The sequence below is a fragment of the Ziziphus jujuba genome, chromosome 9 (assembly GCF_031755915.1).
Source record: "Ziziphus jujuba cultivar Dongzao chromosome 9, ASM3175591v1".
Lineage (NCBI taxonomy): Eukaryota > Viridiplantae > Streptophyta > Magnoliopsida > Rosales > Rhamnaceae > Ziziphus > Ziziphus jujuba.
Window position 1 is genome coordinate 7027376 of NC_083387.1, and position 23888 is coordinate 7051263.

A 23888-nucleotide genomic window follows, 5' to 3' on the forward strand; every position below is an offset into this window, starting at 1 on the left:
GTGTTTTCTCCGATACTTGGCCATTCATTCTCTTTATAATGCCAATTACAGTGTCATTTGCCAAATGTACCTACATTTTCTCCTTTTTTTGGCCAAAAATAAATAAATTCAGACTTACAACTTGAAACAAATTTTCAAATCAAACGTGGAACACAACGCTGTAACAAAAGCAAATCTGCTTTACTCAGGTGCCTCTAATCAGGAGAACAAGCATTACTATAAACATATTTTAACCAAGAGGACATATAAACATGTTGCAGGGTATGCCAACCTCTACCACTCCAACTCTTTTTATTCACCCAAAAAAAAAAAAAAAAAAAAAAATTCCTAACACTCAGGGTGGCACAACATACTGGAAAAAAAAAAAAAAATTACATCAGACTTTGGTTTTGTCCAATTTCTCACCAGCTTTCCTTGCTTCACCTTCTAAATTCACCACTCTATCAGCTTGACTTCCAGCAAACTTCTTCCTGAAGAACTCTACATCTTCATCTGCCTGTGCCACAGCACAATAAGACATAAAATCCTAAGTTCATGTGGATACAATCAAGGTTTAAAGTTTAAATTGGGGAGGAAACAGAATGAAGGTTGAAGGTATTAGAGTGAAGTGCATACCAATTCCTTAAATATAGGCTCTGGTGTCCCAATCCTATGGCCAGCAGGTATAAGTTCCCATGGTTTTCTTAACCTTTCAAGATCCTCATTCTCATCTCGAAGTGAAAGTTTTTTCTCCAGAGGCAAACCAAGCTGACTTAATACCTTGAATTACATAAGAAGGTGAAGACATTAAATAAACTTGTGCCAATTGTTAACCTTAGAATTTAGAGAGTTCAGGATATAATATCATGCCTTGAGAGAAAATGAAGGCATGAATGGTTCTAACACGCAAGCAAGAAGATAGACCAGTCCTACAGAAGTTCTCACAACAATGGCACAGGAAGCTTGGTCTTGCTTGTAAAGCTTCCAGAACTGGCTTTCCTACATATACACCAGCAATTAAAGTGAATAAGCAACACCTCTATGAACCATCTATTTGTATTGCAAAAACTAATCTTTTGCAATCTTACTTGCAAATATGCATTCCCTTCACTGGAAATGCTTATTCCAATTTTCAGTGCTTGCTTTAGTTTGACCTGAATCACATTAATGTAGATAGTTGCGCGTTATATAGAAGAATGCTGTGCAGAGTAGAAGTTAAAGTAGAAGGCATTGGTGAAGGATCTGCTAATCAATCACCTTTTCCATTGCTTCTATGTATTGGTCTATATATTCACCAATTCTTTCTGCCAATGTTTTAGTCAATAAATGTGATTCTGCACCTGAGGCATCGGGTATGATAGATCCATAACCTAATCCTGCAGCAAATAACAGTCATGGAAAAAGGTGGTCTCTGTAAAATCATTTTTCTGTCTCAAAGTCTCTAGGTAAAAATGAGAATCAAGAATTTTAGCAAACTTTATTTTAGATAGGAAGCTCAGAATTTGGACATCATCAAGAAGCTAACCTTGGGGTTTTGCTATGAAGCTCAATACTCGGTTAATGAAATTGCCCAAATTATTTAGTAATTCACTATTTAGTTTTGCCTGCAAGTCCGCCCATGTAAAGAGGGTGTCTGAGACCTAACGGTGGAAACAAATAGAAATAAATCCATTAGAAGCTGGCCACTGTGACAGTTATGATGTACAAGAAGGCACAGTGAAACACTCACCTCTGGCCTATTAGTTAGCAAGTAATACCGCCAAACTTCTGCAGGAATGTTTGTGTCTTTTGCATCATTGCCGAAAACTCCCACACCCTTACTCTTGGAGAACTTTCCTGCATCATCATGTTTAAGCAACATTTTAATCGACAAGGGCAAAGCAAAGGAAAGAACAAAGTAAATAAGCTTCAACCTGAAGCATCAGATTGACAAATGTCCATGCTTGATGACTAGTATATACCTGATTCATAGTTAATATATTCAGTGACACTAATATTTTTCATCAATGTCCAGTTTTCTCCAGTTCCAATAAGTGTAGATGGAAACATAACCTGCAATCATAAATAAGTTAACCAGATATTTCCGGAGAACCAAATTTATTTTGGAACATGCTGGTCCTAATTATTGCAGGAGTGCTTTTCAAAGGAGCAACCAAATGCATTTTACTTCCTATCTTTACAAAATGAGTACCACGGCGACGTATTCTGCTAATCATCTTGTCATAGTATTTGGTAGACTTGGTAGACGAAAATTTCTTTCAATTAAATGTGTAATTATAGTATTAGACATAATAGTATAAGACAATATCATAAGATGGAGCAGAAAAATGTCGGAATGTCTCTGCACTATACGAGCTTTCTATAAGTTAAGCTAGTTTGTTGTTAACTTACGCTAAGGCAGTGATACTACACCAAGAAGAAGTTTAGTCCAACTTTGATTCATTTCCATTGATTCAAAAGAAATAATGAAGTGGAACCCTTTAATAGTCAATTCAAGGAAACACAACAGTAATTCAACACATATGGAGTCTGAAAATCCAGAGTACAGGGGATGAAGGAATTCATACAGTGTGGAATGGCACATTATCTTTTCCCATGAACTGATACAGCTCCACATCTTCAGGGTTCTTCCACCACTTCTCCCAATCAGTTGTGTAACATGAAGTGATAGACACGTAACCAATAGGTGCATCAAACCATACATAGAAAACCTAAGCATCAAGGATCAGCAAGAAAATTATAAATCTTAGTTGAAAAATCAAAGTGGGATGGCCAGCTACAAAGATCAAAATCAAACACAGAGCAACATATGTACTTGCTAACCTTGTCCCTGAATTTTTCATGTGGAACGGGAACACCCCATTTAAGGTCCCTTGTTATACAGCGGGGCTTTAATCCCTCTTTAAGCCAAGCATATGTAGCTTGAATAGCATTTTGGCTCCAAGATCCAGCAACTGACATGTAATTGATATACTCTTCCAATTTTTCCTTCAACAATGGGAGCTCAAGAAACAAGTGGTTTGTGTCACGAATTTCTGGAGTTTTCTGACATACCTGAAGCAAATTTAAGCACAAAATCAAATAATGTTCAAAAGAGAGTCGATATTTTTGCTTCCAATTTGCAGAAATACTATTCAACCAAATCCTCACTTGAAATAGAAGAAGTTTGAAATGCTGGAACTATAGTAACTTAGAGAACACGCATACCTTACATTTAGGATCCACAAGTTCAGAAGGATTCAACAGTCTTCCACACTTCTCACATTGGTCACCACGTGCAGAATCGTAATTACAATCTGGTGTAGGACAGGTGCCTTCCACAAGCCGGTCAGCCAAGAAACGCTCACATGTTTCACAATGAAGCTGTAACTCTTGTCAGAGTTTTGAACCATATGCAACAAAGTACCGCTCTGTAATAAACTGTATCCATATGCAGAGAAGTATGTGTTCAATGTAGATAAACGACATGTAGAAAACTAAATACCTGCTGCATGGTTCTCTCAGAAAGCCAATTGCTCTCCATCAGTTTCTTGAAAATGGATTGGCATATTTCAGTTTGTTGAGGAGTTGATGTGCGACCAAATTCATCAAAACTTATGTCAAACCAATCGTAGACCTCCTTATGAATTGCATAATATCTACACAAGTAATGAACAGAAATAGAAAATTCCTTTTTAAATAACAGAAACGGAAAATTCTTGGTGATATAATTTATTCCCATATAAACACTAACCAACCAATTACAGGCATAGATTTCTAAGAGTGATAAGGAAAGGACAACAAAAGTCTATGTTATTGTATAAACTTCAGGTATAACATAAAGTTTGGTCAATGTCAAGTACCCCATATTTTGATAAGATATGATTCAAGGAGCATAATAAATTAGTTTAAGGAACTGCTAAACAGAATTAGCATTAACTTGCATCATAATCCATGAATTTGAAACCTTATAAGGCTATTATCCCTATCCCTACTGCTTTGCTTGACCAACAACTTACTTATCACAAATCTGCTGTGGAGTACAATTTTCCTCCATGGCCTTTGTCTCTGTTGCCGTCCCATACTCATCAGTTCCACAAATGTATATAGAATTATACCCACGAAGACGACAATACCGAGAAAAAACATCAGCACTTAGAACACCTGTATTAGTTGCAGCAATGAATCCATGAAATACATGAATACGAAATTAAAAGATGAAAACTGATACCAAAAGCAGAACTGAAAGATGGAGAGGGGAGAAAATTGAAGAAGGAAGGTGAAATTACAGCCAATGAGAGTGCCAAGATGAGGAACATTGTTGACATAAGGCAAAGCACTGGTGATGAGTATGTTCCTCTTGCCGGGGATGGGTATTTTTGGATTTTTATCTCCTTTTCTGCCATCTGATCGATCTCCCATTTCTTACAGCTTAGGAATGACCAAACTGCCAAGTTATGAGTAGAATATGAAAGAAATTGATATACATATATATATATATATATATTCACATAAACCATGGTACTCAACTAAACCAAGTGCAGTGAAAGAAGAAGAATAATTATCACCTACCAACTTAGGTTTCACGCAGCTTGGCAATGAAGGTGAAGAGAAGTAAAGTGAAGAATCAATGTCATGGATCAAGTATAAAATACCATCCAAATTAGTGAATCACACAGAACCATGAAGTCTAATTGGCTATGCAATCTTTCCAAACTTGTAATAGAGCTGACCTATAGGGAATCTTCAATAGAATCAATTCATGGGACAGTACTAAATGATTCCAATGGTATCATATTTGATATCATTTCTAAATGAGTGGAGAATAATTCTCCAAGAAATTTGGCTTCATGACAATTATTTAATTGTTATTATTGTTTTTTGAAGAAAGTGGAAAAAAAAAAAATCTTTAACATTCAAATTACTCGAATTTAAAATTTAAAAATTATCATTAACGATAATTGTTAATTAAGTTATCGATAAAGGATAGCTTTCTTCATGACACTTATTCTCCCAATGTATACTTAAGAGTTTGACGGTAACATCCTCCCACTTATAATCAAAATTGTTCTCATTCTCGCATTTATAAACAATAAAAATAAAAAAGCCATACCACTACAGACACTTTAAAGCGAAACCGTACCAATATATTATTAAAGATTAAAAGGCTAGACCATGAAGAACTTCACGCAGTCATAATAAGATATCTATCTTGTAACATAATATATGTATATATATATATATATATATACACAAGGCTAATGTCACGCCATAAAAATAGTTAATCGAGTTATCTCCTCCACGTGGAACATTAATCAAAGTTAATGGATTTATTATATCATTTACGCAAAAAAAAAAAAAACGATTTATTACATCATTATTGATAACGAACATTAATTTTGTCATGTATTCTCATTCGCTTGGAAAACTTCAATGTAATATTCCCAAAGGGAATAAACACTTTATACATGTAAATATGCATTGAAAAAGTAAAAAGAAGTATCAATTTGAATGAAAACAATTTCAAAGTTAATAATACGTTCATATTAAATCAAAATTACATCAATTTCAGAACGTATTTGAGTTTTTAATAGATGAGTACATGCTCGACTTATTTCACCTCTATAATTTTGATTGCAGATCAAAATGCCATATTCCCAATAAAGCTATGGAATGCGAACGACAACGATTATTTTCTCAAGTAAAGTAGCTATCTAAACTAAATACAAGATAAGCTTCACTTGATTTCTAAACCTATTAAAAACAAACAACTCCACAACTTTAAGATGTTTATGGAAATGTCTAATGTTGGCCTTCACTTTTGAGCCAAAAAAAAAAAATATATATATATATATATATATGTTGGCCTTCACTTTGTTTGGAATATCTTCGTCGTTCAACTGTTACAAAACCAAAATGATACATAGTAAAATTAAATTCAATCACTAATAGGGACATGATTTTATCTAAATTATTTCTAGCAAAAAAAAGATTTTATCTAAATTATCATCATAGATAAAAGTAGTATATAATACCTCAAAGTCGATAAGTCTAGGCTCATACAAGCTGACCCTTTTAGTTGATTTTTCTTGGTAGGAGAGCTGCCACAAAGTCATATTACAATAATAAATAATTTCAGTTAAACAAGAAAAAAATTCCAAATAAGATTTATTATTTAAGATTTCAAAAGTCAGCATATCAAATATAATGTGCATATCATATTTATATCATATACATAAATAGTTTGAGCACTGACATTGATTGACAAAGTATGCAAGTAAGGAGCTGCCTTTACCAAAGGACAAAGCCACAGGAAAGATTTCTCATGTCACTTGGACAGTATATTGACATCTCCAAATGCTCAAGATTAGTCAATTGATGAAATTGCAGGTTTATGTCATTTCTTTCCACAAACACCTATGCTTAGCCAAAATTAAATTAAAAACACACATTATTATAAATTCATAATATTGAAAAATAAATAAAATAAAATCGATGTGACATAATTAATTAAGCAGTAATACCAACCTCTCTTTCCAAATCTAGTCTAAGTCTATTGACTTGAGGGAATTGACCAAGTAGCTCCGGGAAACAGCCAAACTTAAAACCCATGTGAGCCAACAGCAGTGGGCACTGAGCCTTTGAGGCCAAGGGACACGTGGGAGAGATTAGGAGGCGGAGAATCCACAAACCCCATAGGACTTTGACACCCCATTACTCCATATAATCTAACCCGTCGAGATTCGGTGCACATAATCTAACGGATCCGGAACCATCATAAACTCTATCACGACGGTGACATATAATCGAGTGGTTGAGATTTGGGGCCGAGGTGATGCTGAGGCTTCGCATGGTACTGCACCTACGTATCTCCAAGTATTTCAAATTGGGAGCTTTTGAAACTATGATATCTTGGGCAACGTGCGAATCTACGACACATAAACGTTCAAGAAACGGAGAGTTAGAGATTAAGCAATCAATATCTTGGCCATCCACATTCAGTTTGCTTAAACAACATTTCCTCAATCTCGGCCAATACAATTTCCTGTTATAGGAATTATATTTATGGCAATTAAACATCCAGATTGAGTTTTTGGGCATTTTTTTGGGCAACAAATTTGAGCCATTTACTAATAGTCTTGTCACAGTATCTTTCAGTTCATGGTTATTTGATCTGGAGAGATTATATCCTTGTTGATATGTATGCTAAAACTGGACAATTGGAGCTTGCTTCTTATTTTTTTTTTATTTTGCTAAACATAAAGTATCAATTTTGTAACATAATATTTATGTGGAAATTACAAGGCTAATGACACGGGCCATCATACATTATTCACCAATAATTAATAAAAAAATGGTCAAGTGGAACATTACTAAGCAGTGGGAAGAATTATTTCTAATGATGAATTTAACCATATACCCAATTGCACAATTGATTATATCATATTTTCTCTTGATCTCTATTCTTCTATTTTCTTCTTCCGATGAGGCCCAAGAAGATCGAAGTATTAAATTAAAATGAAAACTAAGGAAAAGACCCAGAAGACTAGCTAGATTTAAGATGTACATCCAGATATTGAATATTTCAATTTAGATTGATTTGATCGGGTTCGTCAGATTAAATTTTTTTTTTTTTTTTTTTAACACTTACTCGTGTTCCTAAATTAAACAAACTTATACTGAAATATTTCAGTTTAGAAATTAACAATATAACAATTAACAACCCATTCAATATATGCGGTTTTTATTTTTTTATTTTTTTATTCTCACTGATGCGGTTGCTTCCATGGCCAAAGCGCCTCAGATCTTTCCTCTTATCCTGCAAAGACAAAGCAACTCTAGCTAAACTCCACGCCCTTGTGATATTGACTGGTTTATTTACCCATGGAAGCTCCAATGCCCAGCTTATAGCATCGTATGCACGAGTTGTTGATGCAGTATCAGCACACCAGTTGTTCGAAAAATTGCCTCGCCGAGGTGTAGATGTGTGGAATGCTATGATCATTGCTTACTCCCGTAAAGAATACCCAGATGAAGTTATAAGACTATATCGTCAGATGATCTTGGAAGGAGTGAAGCCCGATAGCTCTACTTTTACTGTTGCAATAAAGGCTTGTGCAAGTACGTTAGATTTGGAAACAGGCGAAGAAATTTGGTTCAAAGCAAAAGACAATGGCTTTGAGTGTGATGTGTTTGTGGGGTCATCAGTTTTGAACTTGTATGCAAAGTGTGGGAAAATGGATGAAGCATCTGTGGTGTTCGATAAGATGCCAAAGAAAGATGTTGTTTGCTGGACATCCATGTTGACAGGGTTCGTGCAGAGTGGACGACCAGTTGAAGCGCTTGAAATTTACAAGCAAATGCAAATGGAAGGAATGAAAACTGATGGGGTTGTGTTGTTGGGCTTGGTTCAGGTTGGTGCAAAACTTGGGGTCTCAAAAGTGGGACTTTCTGTTCATGGGTATTTGATTCGGAGAGATCATCCAATGGATGTCATACTTCAAACCAGCCTTGTTGATATGTATGCTAAGACTGGAAAATTGGGGCTTGCTTATCGTATCTTTAGGAAAATGACTTGTAAGAATGTCATTTCTTGGGGTGCTTTGATTTCTGGCTATGCTCAAAATGGTTTTGCAAGGAATGCTCTTGAAATGTTGGTAGAGATGCAAAGTTGTGGTTATAAACCAGATCTATTGTCTCTCGTGGGTGCACTTCTTGCATCTTCCCAAGTTGGATCATTGAAATTGGGCAAGTCTTTACACGGATATATTCTCAGAAGGTTTGTTTTGGATCAAGTTACAGGCACTGCACTGATTGACATGTACTCAAAATGTGGATCCCTTTCTTGTGCACGTGCACTTTTTGCTAGGATTAATACTAAAGACTCAATCTCTTGGAATGCAATGATTGCCAGCTATGGAATTCATGGACAAGGAAAGGAAGCTCTGGCACTCTTCCTCAAGATGACAGAAATAAGCTTAAAACCTGATCACACAACTTTTGCTTCTCTTCTCTCATCATTCAGTCATTCAGGTCTTGTAGAAGAAGGTCAATACTGGTTCGATCTCATGCTTTGCAAGTATAAGATCCCACCTGGTGAAAAGCATTATGCATGCATGGTTGACCTTTTGGCACGAGCAGGACTAGTAGAAGAGGCATATGATCTAATAGGTTCCATAAGTACTGAACCAGGGCTTCCTGTTTGGGTTGCACTCCTGGCAGGTTGCCACAACTGTCAAAAGGTGACAATTGGAGAAATTGCAGCCAAAAAGGTACTCGAGTTAAAACCAAATGACATGGGAGTTTATGCTTTGATTTCAAACTTCTATGCCATGGCAAAAAAGTGGAATGAAGTAGCTTGTGTGAGAAACATCATGAAAAAGACAAGAATAAAGAAAGAACCTGCCTATAGTACAGTGGAAGTGAATGGAAAGCTCCATTCGTTTCTTATGGAAGATAACAGTCACCGTCAGTATAAAGATACCTTGGAATTATTGGATAAGTTGGATCAGGAAATGAGAATTATGCAATATGCCCCAGAGACTGGTTTGTCATTGCATGATTATGAAGGGGAGTGAGAAAGAAATGGCTGTGCAATCAGTCACAGAATCTTGCTATTGCTTTTGACCTTTGAACACATTGCCGGGGATAGAAATGCTGGTCACACAGAACCCTAGGAGTGCGGGGATTGCCATAAGGCAACCAAACTAAATTCAGAATTGTGGGCAGTGAGGTACTTCTGAGAAACATGAAGCAAGTACTACAAGAATAGATCAGATGAGACTGGAATAGACAGAACAGCAAGCACTTGCTGTCTCTCGAATTGTTAGGCAGTTGATTATAAAATCTCAATCCTGGAACATGATGTGTTATGTGGAAATAAAGCTAATGACAGGCCATCAGGAGTCAGTGAACTGGTATCCCCATCGCTGACTGTAACGTGGAAGAATTACTTCAAGTAATGGATTTGTTTGCTGTGTCAGATCATTCTTAAGGATGTCCTCTATACATTTCTGACAACTCTAGATATTGCTTCTATACTTCCAGTCCCCAAGATGATAGCATAGATGGTGTTGCCTTGTGATTGTTGCTCTACGCTGGCCAGATTCTTAAAGCTGATGTTATTTTAATAGCTAAGATTATGTATATATATATATATATATATGCTAAGATTATGTTATATATATATACATATTTCTTTTGGGAATTATGGATCGTGGAATATCAACCCAGTGTTGGTCAAACTAATAGTTGATTTGATGGTGCATTCCTTCTTTCGTTTACAGGATGTGTGGGTTTCAGTGGAATTTCTCTTCTGCTTGATTGTGTTAGTTCTAATTGTATGAGACACATTCCAAGGATTTTTTTTTTTTTTTGGTCGTTGTCCTAGTAACCATGAAAACCATAAGATCAGTAATAATGCAGGGTACTGCTACCCAAAAAACTTACGCAATGCACAAAATAAAATCAGAACCCAAACTAACATTTTCTTTTTCCCTTCCTCTCATTGTTTGGAAACTCAGTAACAAATTACTGCTTTCATGGACCTTATGAATTGGATAACACATATTGTTTATGAATCCCTTTTTCAGAAGTACATCTGGAATATCAATAAATAAATAAACTAAGATTGATAACTGATTAAAAGTTTTATAATATATATATAACTTTACCATAAAAAGCGTCTATCTGTATATGCTCAAAACATCCTGGATCTTTTAAAGTATATGCACATAAAATTTTACTCATCTATTATTATTTGAAGAAAACACATGTAATTGGTTAGATGCGAGCAGGACAGGTGCTTGCATTGCTATATATATAAGAAAAGCCCATATTGAATTATTCTCTCAAGAAAAGTAAAGAAAGAAAAGCAGGTGTGAACGTGTGAAACATGCAGAGCTAGACTTCATTGAAAATTCAACGTCATGAGCATTGGAAAAATTGGACAATTTTCGAGCAAAATAAGTTTCTGTCCCTTTCTTTAACCGGAATGAACAATCATCTCCAAGAGCAGATGTTTGAAAAACATTACCGAAAACAACAAAATAAAAATAAAATAAAAACAATAATTCCTGGATTCGAACTATCAGGGTGCCTTTCAAATTTCCTCAGATCTTGTATTCTCAGGGTTTGAGTTTTGCCTCTGATAATTTTGGATGTCTTATAATATTTCTGTTTGTATCCTCCTTTAACATCAAACAGTAGCAACCTCTTCTTATCATTTTCTTAAGGTTCCAATTTCAAATTTCTTCAGCTGGTACCAATTTTCTCTAAGCTCTCATCATCTCCACTTTAGTCGTAGAGATCATGAATCAAACAATTAAGACCTCGAGGAACAGAAGGATGAAGATGATAGGACAGGCTATATAAAAAGAAACATATAATGGATTAGTTGTTCACTAGAGCACAAACAACAGTGGTTAAATACACATACCACGTACATGTAATAACAATATTAGTTACAGCTGTCGAATTTTCCGATCATTCATTTCGGGGAAAAATATCAATCCAATAGCGTCAAATCATTAATTTGAATATGTGATTGTAGTTTTCTATGATGCAGCTGGGTCAATCTGTAGAAATTTACTGTCGGAAGAAACTGGGACTTGTGGAATAATGGATGAGCATCAGGTATTGACTTTCATGAATGATAATGGGAGAGGAAGGCATGTTGATTTTCAAGAAAGTTTGGTAGTCTTGTATTCTTTCCTTTTCCCTGTTCTTTTTCCTAGGAAGGAGTTTTCTCCACTTCACCAACTCCACAACTTGTAGATTCTTTTTGGACAAGTTGAAAGTTTAAATTATTATTATTATTATATTTATAAACCCAAAAACTAATATTAAAACTATTCACTCTGCGTTAAAGCTTCAATTGCAAAATGTTTCTATCACTTTATATATTAAATAAATGAAAATAATAAAAAAAGCCGCTATTCTGGGCTTTGATTTCTGTGTAGTTATTCTATTTTGACTAAATACATGATAAACATGTGCAATAAATTAAGGATACAGATAACAGATGAAAGTATTGATCACCTTTTTATGCACTGTCTGTAAACTTTTTCTTTTTTTTTTTTTTAATTTTCCATTTCTTTCATCTCAAAAATGGGAAACCACTCTATGGATGTTTTAGGGTAAAAAGATTATGCCTTATTGTCTAATAATAATATGAGTATTTAAACTAATAATAATGTTCTTTTAAAGGCTTGTAGCTAAGAAGTGGGAGGGCTTAGTAGTTATAAGAATATTTAAACTAATAATAATGTTCTTTTAAAAGGCTTGTAGCTAAAAGGTGAGAGGGCCATGCATAATTGGCAATTTTTTTATAAAACAAATGCATAAGTGGGTCTTTATTTTTATTTTTTGAAAATTTTTCTTCTTTAACAATTGGGTTGTTCAGTGGAATAATAATCTGGCTCTTTGTTTTTAAAAGGCTATCTTTATGCTTAAAGTTGAAGTATTAATAGTTGTATTGCATTGTAGTTGAGCACCAACTTCAAGATTTCTACCAAAAAAATAAAGAGCACTAAGTGCAAGATAACTAATAATATGTTCATCATTATAATTGACAAAAGCATGCATACATGAATTACCGCTAAAAGTTTGGTAATCATCAATTTTCCTTTTAAGAATGATGATAATCCTTGCTTTGTATAATTAATTGTTTCCTTATCTGACTAATCATTTCCATTTTCAAGTGGATCTGTAAAATGCCCTATATCAGATTCGGTAAGTTTTTGTAAACTTTTGTTGAAGTACTGCTCATAAATACGGCTATATTTCATTTCCTTATTTATATTCTCTTTTTCCATTTTTTTCGATTTTTTTTTTCAACATTGCAAGAGCATATATTTTTTTTTACAAAATTACAGAAGCATTTTTTTTTACCCAAAGACACAAGAAGTCTGATACTTCCCATGAATAGGATTTTATTATTATTTCAAACAAAAACATTAATTTTAATTAACCAAACATAGGAAAACCTTTTTTTTTTTTTTTGTGGGTTTCTTTAGTGAAGGTCCTCTATTAATCATCCACTACAATTAAAAAAAAAAATCTGAAAAAGAAAAGTCTAAATTTTGGATGACAAGTTGAAATTATAATAGACCCATTACTATTTGATATATAAACAACTCATTCGTTAGTTAAACCTAATTGGCAAAGGAGTCTCTTTATTTTAACACAGAATTTCAAAACGTCTTTTGTCTTTTGTTTATGTATATATATACAAATATATATTTATCTATAAAACTTAAACCCCGTTCACACACTTGAACCGCATTCATACAATTACTTTCAATTTTTCTAGTTGAAGACCCTATGGTAATTGTATATCCTTGAAAATATTATGTCTATAGCAAAGAAAGACTTTGCAAACGGTCTGTAATCCAAAAGATGAAGACCCATTACAGGAGGTCCTACTTGGAGCCTGCAGAATTGACGGGTCTTCGTTTAAAAATATTAAAAAAAAAAAAATCAAGTGATTTTTAAACTATTTATTTTTATATATTTTTTTAATAAATTTTTTATACATAGTAAAAAAATAATTGATATAATTTGAAAATGATTAAAATGATTTAATATTTTAGTTTTTTTATTAATTTATGTTACATGTTAAAAAATTTATGCTAAAAACATGTAAAATTGGATGGTACAAAATCATTTGATTTTATATCTTCGTTTTCATATTGCTAAGCAACTAATTTTTTTTTTTTAAAATATAACATGTATATATATATATATATATATATATTTGTTAAGAAAAACAAACCAATAAAACAAATCAAAAAGTTTCATGTTTAGACGCTAACTGATCAGAAAGTTTCCAATGGGTGGACTTCTTTGTAAGCTCTCGCTAGCTGCCAGCTTGAGCTTACCCCAAAACATTCCATTGACTTTCTGTGGAAGAAGAAAATGTCAATTGTATATAAATTCCATTGAATTAATGTAGAGCACGTTTTTTTAGTTAAAATTTAAAAGGATTCAAGTTGGGTTAAGAAATTTCAAACAAGCCGGCCGACAAATGTTAACCACATAAATATCATTTCTAAAGTGTACTTCTTTTTTGGTAAAACATTAATAAAGTTTATTTCGCATAGAGATATAATCCAATTTGCCACAGTAAAACCATTATTAGGCTAGAATTTGATTCACTTTTATGCTGTAGGTATTGGGTTGATTTTATATTTTCATAAACACCCATCAAAACTTTCATTTGTGAAAATCATTTGCAACATTTCATTTACAATTATGTTTATGGTTGTAAAATTTCTTCAACCCTCTTCAAGAAAAAAAAAGAGGAAAAAAAAAAAAATAAGCATCAACTTCAATGCAGATTGACATAAATGTCTCCACAGTAAACGACAAACAGAGCACTATATTTTTCTCCACCAAGAAGAAGACAAGTACAGCTTTATGATTTGGGAAGTTTTACGATCATTTATGATGACTCTTTTTCAAAATTTTTTTGACAGTTTTACAATGTTAGATACTTAGATATTGATTAATAAGCCGCCATTAACAGTAACGGCGTTAGCTCCAAGTCTCCAACCTTGGCAGGCAACTAACAACAGTAGTCTCAGACACGAAGCACAAAAAAAAAAGATAAATTAAAATGATTCTATTTTTTCTCTTTTTTTTTTTTCAAATTAAACTTGAAAATGAGAATTGCAGTAGCTAATGCCATTATTCCACGCCTACCCATCTTGTTTTAATTGAGATTCGACATTTACAAAAGCTTTGGGAAGCAATAAAGGTATACCTGGCAATTAAACAATTTCGTGTGAAAGTATATAAAAAACAAAAATTCACAGACTCAACTTGGGGTTGAGATGAGAGAGACGTTTGAATTGAAAGTTGAAACAGAGAATGCCCCAAAAATAAATAAAATAAAAAATAAAAAATAAAAAATAAAAAAGATAAAAAATAAAACGAAAGAGAGAAGAAACAGAGAAAAAACTTGACTTTTACAGAGGGAAAGAGAATGGTCAAACATGACCGGTGGCGCCGGTCAATGGTTGATAAACCTCTCTCTCTCTAAAACTCACAACTCAGTCCTTCTCTCTCTGTCTTAAATTCTTTTGTTTCTCTTTGGTGAGTCATTGAAGGGTTTCGTGGAGGAGAGAGAGAGAGAGAGAGAGAGAGAGCCGTTTGATATTTTTTTTGTGGTGGGTTTTGATTATCAAAACTGAATTTTGCCTGCCCAGGAGAATTGTTATCGGCCATATCTGGGTTTTGTTCCAAGTTTGGTGGAAGAGAAATGGCAGTAAGTCTTTTTACCTTTCTGTTCTCTTTCTCCATTTGAATTTGTGATTTTTCTTTTTTGGCATGTATGATTTTTCTGTTTGGTTGCTGAGAAAACTTTAAAAAATTATGAGATATGGAATCTTTAATCTCATGCATTTATGTTTATAAAAAAGTATTAAATTTCATGACTTCCAAGTAATATGAGGTTCAGATAATCATCAAGCATGTGTGGTTCTGACTCCTGTTCTGGTATTTAGATATCATGTATATATGAATTTATAAAACCTCTAATTATTTAATCATGTTTTTTTTTTAACTGGATTTATGCTATTTTTTTTTTTTTTTTTAATCCAGTTTACTTATTTTCTGATTAGAAGGCTGATGCTTTTCGTAGCCTGCTGAATAATAATATTTTTGGTGAAATTCTCTATATTATTGATCTGGAATTTTTAAAATTTGTGAATTATTCTATTGCCTGCAAAGTACAGATCAAGAGGATGGACTATCAGCAGTGCTTCATAATATTGTATTGATCTACATTTTCGCCTTTGTGTATGATGGTTTTAAAAATATTAATTAAAAAAAAAAGTTCTTGCATTCGGCATGTGATTGAATTAGGATAAAATCCTTTGAACCATCAACCTTGGTTGTCTAATATCTGTTTTATTGCATGATGACTCTTTTGAGTTTGCTTCTATAGAATTCCTGAATGTTATAAGCAGACTAAATAATATAAGTAGCTTATTTTGGCTAACATTACTTGATTTTTGGATGTCGAAACTCTTGGGAAGAGATTATAAATTTTGTGCATGCACTTGTTGGACATTGTAAAACGTGAAAACGGATGTTTCTGCAAGGTTGGATATCTTTGTTTGAAGGCTTTGTAATTGTAATATGTATTGTAAATTCTCCTGTTAATTATTGAAAATTTTCCATTAATAGATAATTGATAGTTTTCTTAAAAATGTAGAAAGTTTTCTCACTGGGGAGTAAAAGCTTTCGTTTGTAAATGGCAATGAGATTGTTTGATTTCAATTCTTATATCCTCATGCCAACTTATACATGGAGTGTTCACTAAGTGGATGGAAACTTGACGCTCTTAAGATTATATCAACCACTTTCAAATGTAGGACCAAACATAACCCTATAAGATATTCCAGAGAAATGTGATGATTGGACTTACCTTCATTCCATGTACCATGCTGCCCTAAATGTGTAGAATTCTTTAATGTTTACATTTTAAGAAATTTGGATTTGATAGTAGTGCATGTCCTTAAACACAGGATGTCGCATTAGATTGCATCTTTTTGGCTTAAAGGTGCTTGAATTGGATATTTAGTGTGATCAATTTGATGCCATAAGCCAAAGTAACAGCCATTAAATCAAGGAATGGATGGCTTAAAGGTGCTTGAATTGAATATTTAGTCATTATTGGATCCTTTTCGGTTGGAGAAGACAACAACAGACCATTGTCTGAAGAATGTCTTTAAGCTGAGGAATGAATGTCTGACCTGGTAAAGAGTTGAGGATACCACTGTTATCTTAATTTTTAAGTTAAGAAAAAGGCACAAAATATGATCTTTGTTTCCAAAAGTTTGTGTTTTTGACATGATGTAAGATAATGGCTATTTGTATTTGAATTTAAACTTGGGGAATACTATAACTTCACCCATTCAACGACTCTTCTTGTGAAAGCTCCTTAGATTTTTGTAATACTGTTAGATTAACTGGAAATTTTCCTGATGGAATATATTTATAAAATTACTTATAGATATGATAAATTCTTCTTAATGCAGCAACAACGTTCGCATGTACCAAAATTTGGGAATTGGGAAAGTGAAGAAAATGTTCCATACACAGCTTATTTTGATAAGGCTCGCAAGGGTCGAACTGGAACAAAGATTATTAATCCAAATGATCCTGCAGAGAACCCAGATATCCTTAATTATGGATCTTCAGCTGGTGCTCCTACTTCCAGGGCCAGACCTGAACAAGAAAAGCCAGTAGGGCATGGTGCAGTGAGACCAGCACATGAACGGCAAAGGAGCAGGGAGGATGATGACTTAAGGCAGTTTGTAAACTCACCTGCCCATCATGACAATTTGGGTCGCAAAGCTGTTAATGATTCGGCACATCAACAGCATGGAGCCCGTGGTACAAGTTCAGGTGAAACCTATAGAAGACCTGTAAGACAAAGTGCTGGGTCTGAGCAAAGTATTGAGCGTTCACCCATCCATCGTCATGCAAGGGTCTCAGGGAGAGATTCACCATCTTGGGAAGGAAAGAATTCATATGACAGTAGCCATGGTACTCCTGGAAGATCTAGACTGAGACCTCGAAGCGATGACACTGTAAAATTTTCTTCCTGATAGCCCACCATTTTATTTCTATGGCATAAAATTTAAAGTTTTTACCAGTTGATAGCAATTTTGACACTATAGAAAGAAAACAATCTGCAACCATCTATTTTTTTGAATTTTGATTCATAAGGAGTTATTTTCTGACAAATGCAAATTTGGCTTATCTTTCACTCCAAAAGAACAATTTTTATTATTATTTTGTCAATCTGGTATTGTTCTTCATCCATGTTAAGGGATTTTCTCTCTTAAAGGACTTCTTTTCACAGATTATGAAGCATTATTTGAGATGTTTATATTTATAGTTTTACTGTTGTATAGAACTGTCATATAAGGCCTTTTTCAAGGTGATGCTTTCTGTGATTACAAGGAAGGCTTAAATTGAAGTTGTTCTAAGCGTTCTAAGCATTCTTTTGTTACTTTTATCTTCTTTTCTATGACTAGATACAACCATTTGTCAAAACTTTCTCATAAACATTTGGTTTCTAATATGGCAGCCTGATCAAGGCGCTGCTGTTCCGAAATTCGGAGAGTGGGATGAAAACAATCCTTCGTCAGCTGATGGTTTTACTCACATCTTTAACAAAGTAAGAGAAGAAAGGCATATCGGAGTAGGAAAAGTAACTGGCACTCCCGAACGTTCTTATCCAAGTTCGCAGAAGCCAGATGCTAATGCCAATGCCAAGGTTTATTATAACCAGTCATTGTTTCTTGTCAAGACAAAGTCTTTGTTGATTCTTTGAAAGCTTTGATCTTTGTTTTCTCATTTCCTTCTTCAAAATTTTTCAGGGTTGCTGCTTTCCATGGTGCAGAAAATGATTTTCTCTGAATATGTGGGTAAATTTATGATGTGTGCGGGACCTGTATATATATCTTTGGAGGCTGACTCTCCTTCTAATGGGGGAGTGGCTTCTTTGAAGTGCATTCATTTTCTCCAGGTGTGCTATCTTGTAGCAATAACCATTTCATTCCGAATGGAAACATGTCTTCCTTCTTCTTCTTCTTCTTCTTTTTCACCTGTGGTTAGCCGTTGTAATGTTACAATTTTATTGTCAGTTTTGCTGTTATATTTGGCTGGAAAAAGAATATATATTCCTAATTCATTTATTTTATTCCAAATGATTTGCTTTGCCTTTGCCATTTGTTCTTCAGTTTCTTAGTCTTTGTGAGGAGCTATGATAAAGTCTATTTTGCAGTTGGCACATCCTGTAAAGAGATTGGAGTTCTCGTTTGCTTATAAGCATGTTCAATTTAATAACAGCTTTTGATCCAAAAAAAAAAAAAAAATAGAAAATTAAAAACAGGTTATAATTTTTTTTTTATTGTTATTATTTATTTTTTGGGCACAGCAGCTTGTAAGTTTGCCCCTGATTAAATAAGACTATAAGAGCTGCTCCACATTTGGGCTGCATGGTTATCTGTATTGGGTCAGAACGGCGCAACAGTGTTTTGACCCACATGTGAGGTGAATTTACTACTTTAAGGCTTGTTGAAAATGGTGTTGATTTGTTTGGCCCAAGCCCAACCACTTCATGAAGTCCGGAAAGGGAAAAAAAAAGTCCAATTTATTTTGTTAATAATCTCTAATTATTATATTTGGAGCCCCTTTTGCAGTGATTATTCTAAGCTGCAGAAAGCATAAAAACACTTTCCATAGTAGTTAATAAAAAGATCCTAAAATCATTTTTATTCGTTTCGTCGTTAAAAATCATCTATTTGCTGATTCTAAAATAAACATTAATTAAGTGATTTTTGAAAAATTAATTAAAGTAATTTTTAAGAATGATAGACCTTTAGAGTCACTTTTAAAATATATTTGGGAATAATTTTTAAAAATAATTTGAATTGATTTTTTAATAATCACTTACTTAGTGTTTCTTTTAGAATCTATTTTTCAATAATACAATCATTAAAAAATGATTTTATATTTTTTAATCGAACATTTTTATCCATTTTGAAATGATTTTAATCTTTTTCAAAATCGTTTCCAAACAAATACTTATTTTAAGCTCCAATGATAAATTCCTACTGAATCAAAAGCAACTGCGAAACTAACATATTTCAACTTAAAAGTGCGAAACGAACATGAATGAGGAAATATGGAGTGGGGTTGAAGGAATTGACATTTGTAAATCATCATTTGCTATCAGATCGGTATCTTTATCAAAAATCAAAATTTAAACATAAAACAGAAAATATATAATCTTTTATAACTTTCATGTTAAATAATAATTACTTTACGCAAAATTCTGGAATTTACTTCAGCGTGTAAGCATCTGATTGGCCCATTTGGCAATGAACAATGTTCTCATCCACCTCCGTTTTTATTTACATTCGAGCCGCCAAACTCTGAGAGAAGAGAAGCCAATTCGTACAAAAGTCCGATAAAATTTAATATTTTTAGATCTACGATTGAAAGCCCACCATGAGGGTGCACGCACTTTATTATCTCTCCAAGTGCAGCGCCAACATTTCGCGGCTCGTTAAAACAATTCAAATTTTCATTACGAAGCCTCTGCAAATTCAAACTAAAATATTAGAGCTCAAAACTCTCTCTCTCTCTCCCCCCTCAGTTTCAGATCTGGTGGATTTCTAACACATCGAAATTTCTTGCTTTCGCTAATTCAAAGTTTCTGCAGAAAAAATCTCCAGGTTATTTTAATTCAAATTCCATACCCTATTATTTCCTCCTTTTGTTATTTTCATTAATTCTGGAGTGTCACAAGGAATATTTTATGCTTCTTACTCAAATTCTTCACGAAAGTTCCATCCTTTTCCCTCAAATTCATGTACCCAATTCACCAATTATGTTAGAAAAGCGTTTAAACGGTCAGTTGTATTCGTGTTTTACATGCGAAAAGCTTTACATTTTCGCTTGAATCTACATGCCAATTTGAGTAACCATGGTGAGGGAGCAGAGGGTCGAGTCCTTCTATTCGAGACTCCGTGAATCGGCGACGGCGTCGTCTCATTCTCCTCTGCTAATATTCCCGTCAACTTCAGACGTAGATTCGCTCTGCGCACTCAAAATCATTTTCCATGTTCTTGAATCCGATTCCGTCCGATATGCTTGCTATCCCGTCTCTTCCTTCCAAGAAATTCACAAATATGCGGGCTCTGATCTGTTTTCATCTGATAACCCCGTTTCGATCCTTTTGATCAATTGGGGTTGTCACCGGGACTTGAGAAAAGTCCTAAATTTGGGTCCCGCAGCGCGGGTTTTTGTAGTCGATAGCCACCGTCCGATCCATTTGCATAATCTGAGTGAGCAGAACGATCGTGTGGTTGTTCTTTATACTTTGGATGATGAGCACCAGGCTGATTTGGCTTATGATTTCGATGTTTCTGCCTTGGCTAATGCAAGTCAGTTGAATAGTGATGATGAAGTCGACGAGGAATCGGATAGCGAGGATGAAAATGACAGTGAGAGTGAAGAAGAGGAAGAGGGAGGTGGGTCGAGGAAGCGCAGGAGGGTTTCCCAAGGAAACGAAGAAGACCCAGTTCAGCTTTTTCGGAAACTGAAGAAGGAGTACTATCATATGGGTACTTTCCATGGTAAGCCTTCGGGGTGTTTGATGTATGATTTGTCACATTTGTTGAGGAAGAACACGAATGAGTTGCTATGGTTGGCTTGTGTCTCTTTAACGGATCAGTTTGTTCATGAGAGGTTAACTGATGAGAGATATCAAGCTGGGGTAATGGAGCTTGAGCAGCATATTAACAGTTCAGGGAATTTGGATGCGGTAACTTCGGTGACTCTTAAAGATGGGACAAAAATTCGAGTACCCAACTCATCCAGAATTGCATATGAAGATGAACCAAGGCTAATGCTGCTACAAGAATGGAATTTATTCGATTCGATGCTATGTTCTTCATATCTTGCAACTAAATTGAAGACTTGGAGTGACAATGGAATGAAAAAGCTCAAGCTTCTTCTTGCTCGGATGGGATTCGCACTTGTTGATTGCCAACAGAAGTTTCAGTACATGAATCTTGAAGTTAAAAGGAAGATGAAAGATGAGTTTGAGCGGTTTCTACCAGAGTATGGGCTTACTGATTTCTACTACCGGAGTTTTTTGCGGCTACATAGTTATAGCTCAAGGGTTTCTGCTGCAGATGTTGTATATGGAGTTACTGCCCTGCTGGAGTCGTTTGTGAAATCAGATGGCTCTTGTGCTTCCAAGCAGTTTGGAGTGGCCTATGATGCCTTGTCATTGAGTAATCTTGACAAGCTGAAATCTGGAATGCAACAAGCTATCAAGATACAAAGGGCAATCCTTAGACAAGGAAGTACAGCGATAACTAAGAGCGGTTGCATAAGAAGTGGAAGGAGATTCCGGTGGGTTAAGCTTGAAGACTCAGTGGATACAAAGCTGCTGGGGTACCCACAGGCCTTGACTAAGTTTTGTTATTTTTTGATGGATGCTTTGCGGGAGAAGGGTGCTAGAATGAAACCTTTGCTGTGTGCTTGCTTGTCACAAGAGCCAAAAAAGGTGCTGATTGTTGGAGTTTGTGGGAAGCCTCGACTGGGATCAGCTCAAGGAAATGCATTTGGAATTGCATTTAGAAATGCAGCAGAGGAGATTGGAGCAGAATTCTTTCACGAGTTGTTTGAGTCATCATGGATTGTTTTGGACTCAACTGCCGTCAACTCTTTTATGGTAAAGTTGACTGAGAAGCTCTGATGTATAAAACTTAGACATAATTCTGCCTAACTCAACTACCCAGCTACTTTAAGCAAGTACGTTCTTTGTTTTTTCTCCTTTTTTTTTAACCGTTGTGGAATGTCTGAGAAAATTAATAAATTATATGCTATAGTTTCTCTGTATGAAAAAGTCATCATTCTTTTTTTTTACTCATTTAACATCTCCTGTTGTAACATCATCTCTTTTAATTTGTTCTCTTTCTCTTTCTCTTCCTCCTTCTCTCTTCTGTTATTCTGCTTCATGCATGAGCAGCTGCCAGCATCCTTGCATTTATAGTCAGAGAATTTGTTCCAAGTTCTGTAGGGTAATGAAAGCTGACTGTATCTTCCATCTAAAAGTAAAATCCTTATGACAAGGGAATCATTTTTCACCATTAGAATGACCATCAGAAAGGAAGACACCACCTATTTTTTGGGTCAAATTGATCGACCACAATTCAAGTTTTAAGTAGAAGTGTCATGTTGAAATAGATGTCTGAACTCATTGTTTGACCTTCGCTCCAAAGTCCTGCCCACTGAAAGAAGCAAAAATCCGCCTCCATTTTTTTGTTTTTGACACTATCAAATTTAATGGCTTTAAGGATCTGATTCTCTTTTTCTATGTAAGTTGTGGAAATTGCAGGGGAAACAACGTAATGCCTGCAGAAACTACTGATTCTTTATTTATTTTAAGGAGAGCATGACTAATATTTTACACTTAAGCATATAATGGTACAAGTTCATTCTTGCTCAAGAGAGATTGACTAGAATTGTTGAACAACTGTCATTAGTTCAATGTGTTTAAACTTATGCTTTTTGTTGCCACAAATATTATCAAAGAACTGGTTAGTTTTTCTATCTACTACTTGATTATTTTTTTTTTTTTTTTTTGAGTCTATGAAATTTGCATTATAGTCCCTTAGGATGGGTCCTTTACTTCGTTGTAAATGTTGAAAGCAAAATACCAGATCCTCAAAATAACTCAGTTTTAACTGCCAAGTAATCTATTATTATCTACTATACTATGCCTAAGAAAAGGAACAGGAGAACCTTTGTGTTCGTTAGCATACTAAAAAGATGCCACGGAACCGGATCATTATTTATTTTTGGATGGAAGCCTTAGGATCAGTGCTGCAAACGATTTTACCATAAAGATACTACAGCTTGGCTTTGAATCGTTTATGTGGGTGGCATAGAGTTGAATTTTGTGTTTCCTCTGGAATGTGACGTCATATTTATGAGAATTTTGTTGAGTTTTCCTATTTGTAGTTTTATTTTATTTTATTTTACGTAAGTAGAAGATAAAGTACAGTGATTTTGTCTTCGTATCCTTCATATCAATATTACATCTGTATTTTATCTACCACTGGCATGAATAACTAATTTATCAATGTTCGAGCGATGGTCTGTTCAAATATATGCTAGTCATTCTAGACAATACACATAGATAACTTATCAGACTAGCAAGTCTTGACTCTTGACTCTTGCCGATCAAATGTCAACCTTTATATCAATCAATCATCCACTAAACCTGCCTTTTTTGTACTTGAGTTGGTATATTAAAATGAAGAACTAGTCTGTTCCGGAGTTTTTGTTGTATGCCAAACTTAGATGGGGATTCAAACTGATTATAGTGATAG

The 23888-nt window shown here is 34.4% G+C and overlaps 4 protein-coding genes across 4 annotated transcripts; 3 read left to right on the plus strand and 1 right to left on the minus strand.

The window, feature by feature from the left end:
* Positions 1-2: 2 nt before the first annotated feature.
* Positions 3-4683, minus strand: LOC107426712 (probable methionine--tRNA ligase). Its single transcript, XM_016036959.4, has 15 exons — positions 4531-4683; positions 4248-4405; positions 3978-4122; positions 3464-3617; positions 3187-3342; positions 2803-3033; positions 2547-2690; positions 1941-2031; positions 1709-1815; positions 1505-1619; positions 1237-1355; positions 1068-1133; positions 850-978; positions 616-759; positions 3-496 (listed from the first exon to the last, which is right to left on the minus strand). Exons 2-15 carry the CDS (start codon positions 4378-4380, stop codon positions 377-379), a joined length of 1854 nt encoding a protein of 617 aa, XP_015892445.3. The 5' UTR covers positions 4381-4405; positions 4531-4683; the 3' UTR covers positions 3-376.
* A 1921-nt stretch (positions 4684-6604) lies between these two features.
* LOC107426481 (putative pentatricopeptide repeat-containing protein At3g25060, mitochondrial) lies at positions 6605-10318 on the plus strand. The gene has a single exon (XM_016036683.4). The coding sequence runs from the start codon at positions 7731-7733 to the stop codon at positions 9534-9536; it is 1806 nt and encodes a 601-aa protein (XP_015892169.3). The 5' UTR covers positions 6605-7730; the 3' UTR covers positions 9537-10318.
* Positions 10319-14889: 4571 nt separating this feature from the next.
* LOC107426810 (RPM1-interacting protein 4) lies at positions 14890-18676 on the plus strand. Its single transcript, XM_016037099.4, has 4 exons — positions 14890-15226; positions 17004-17558; positions 18062-18250; positions 18354-18676. The coding sequence occupies exons 1-4, from the start codon at positions 15221-15223 to the stop codon at positions 18381-18383; spliced, it is 780 nt and encodes a 259-aa protein (XP_015892585.3). The 5' UTR covers positions 14890-15220; the 3' UTR covers positions 18384-18676.
* A 1288-nt stretch (positions 18677-19964) lies between these two features.
* Positions 19965-22430, plus strand: LOC107426627 (uncharacterized). Its single transcript, XM_016036856.4, has one exon. The coding sequence runs from the start codon at positions 20468-20470 to the stop codon at positions 22247-22249; it is 1782 nt and encodes a 593-aa protein (XP_015892342.3). The 5' UTR covers positions 19965-20467; the 3' UTR covers positions 22250-22430.
* Positions 22431-23888: the final 1458 nt, after the last annotated feature.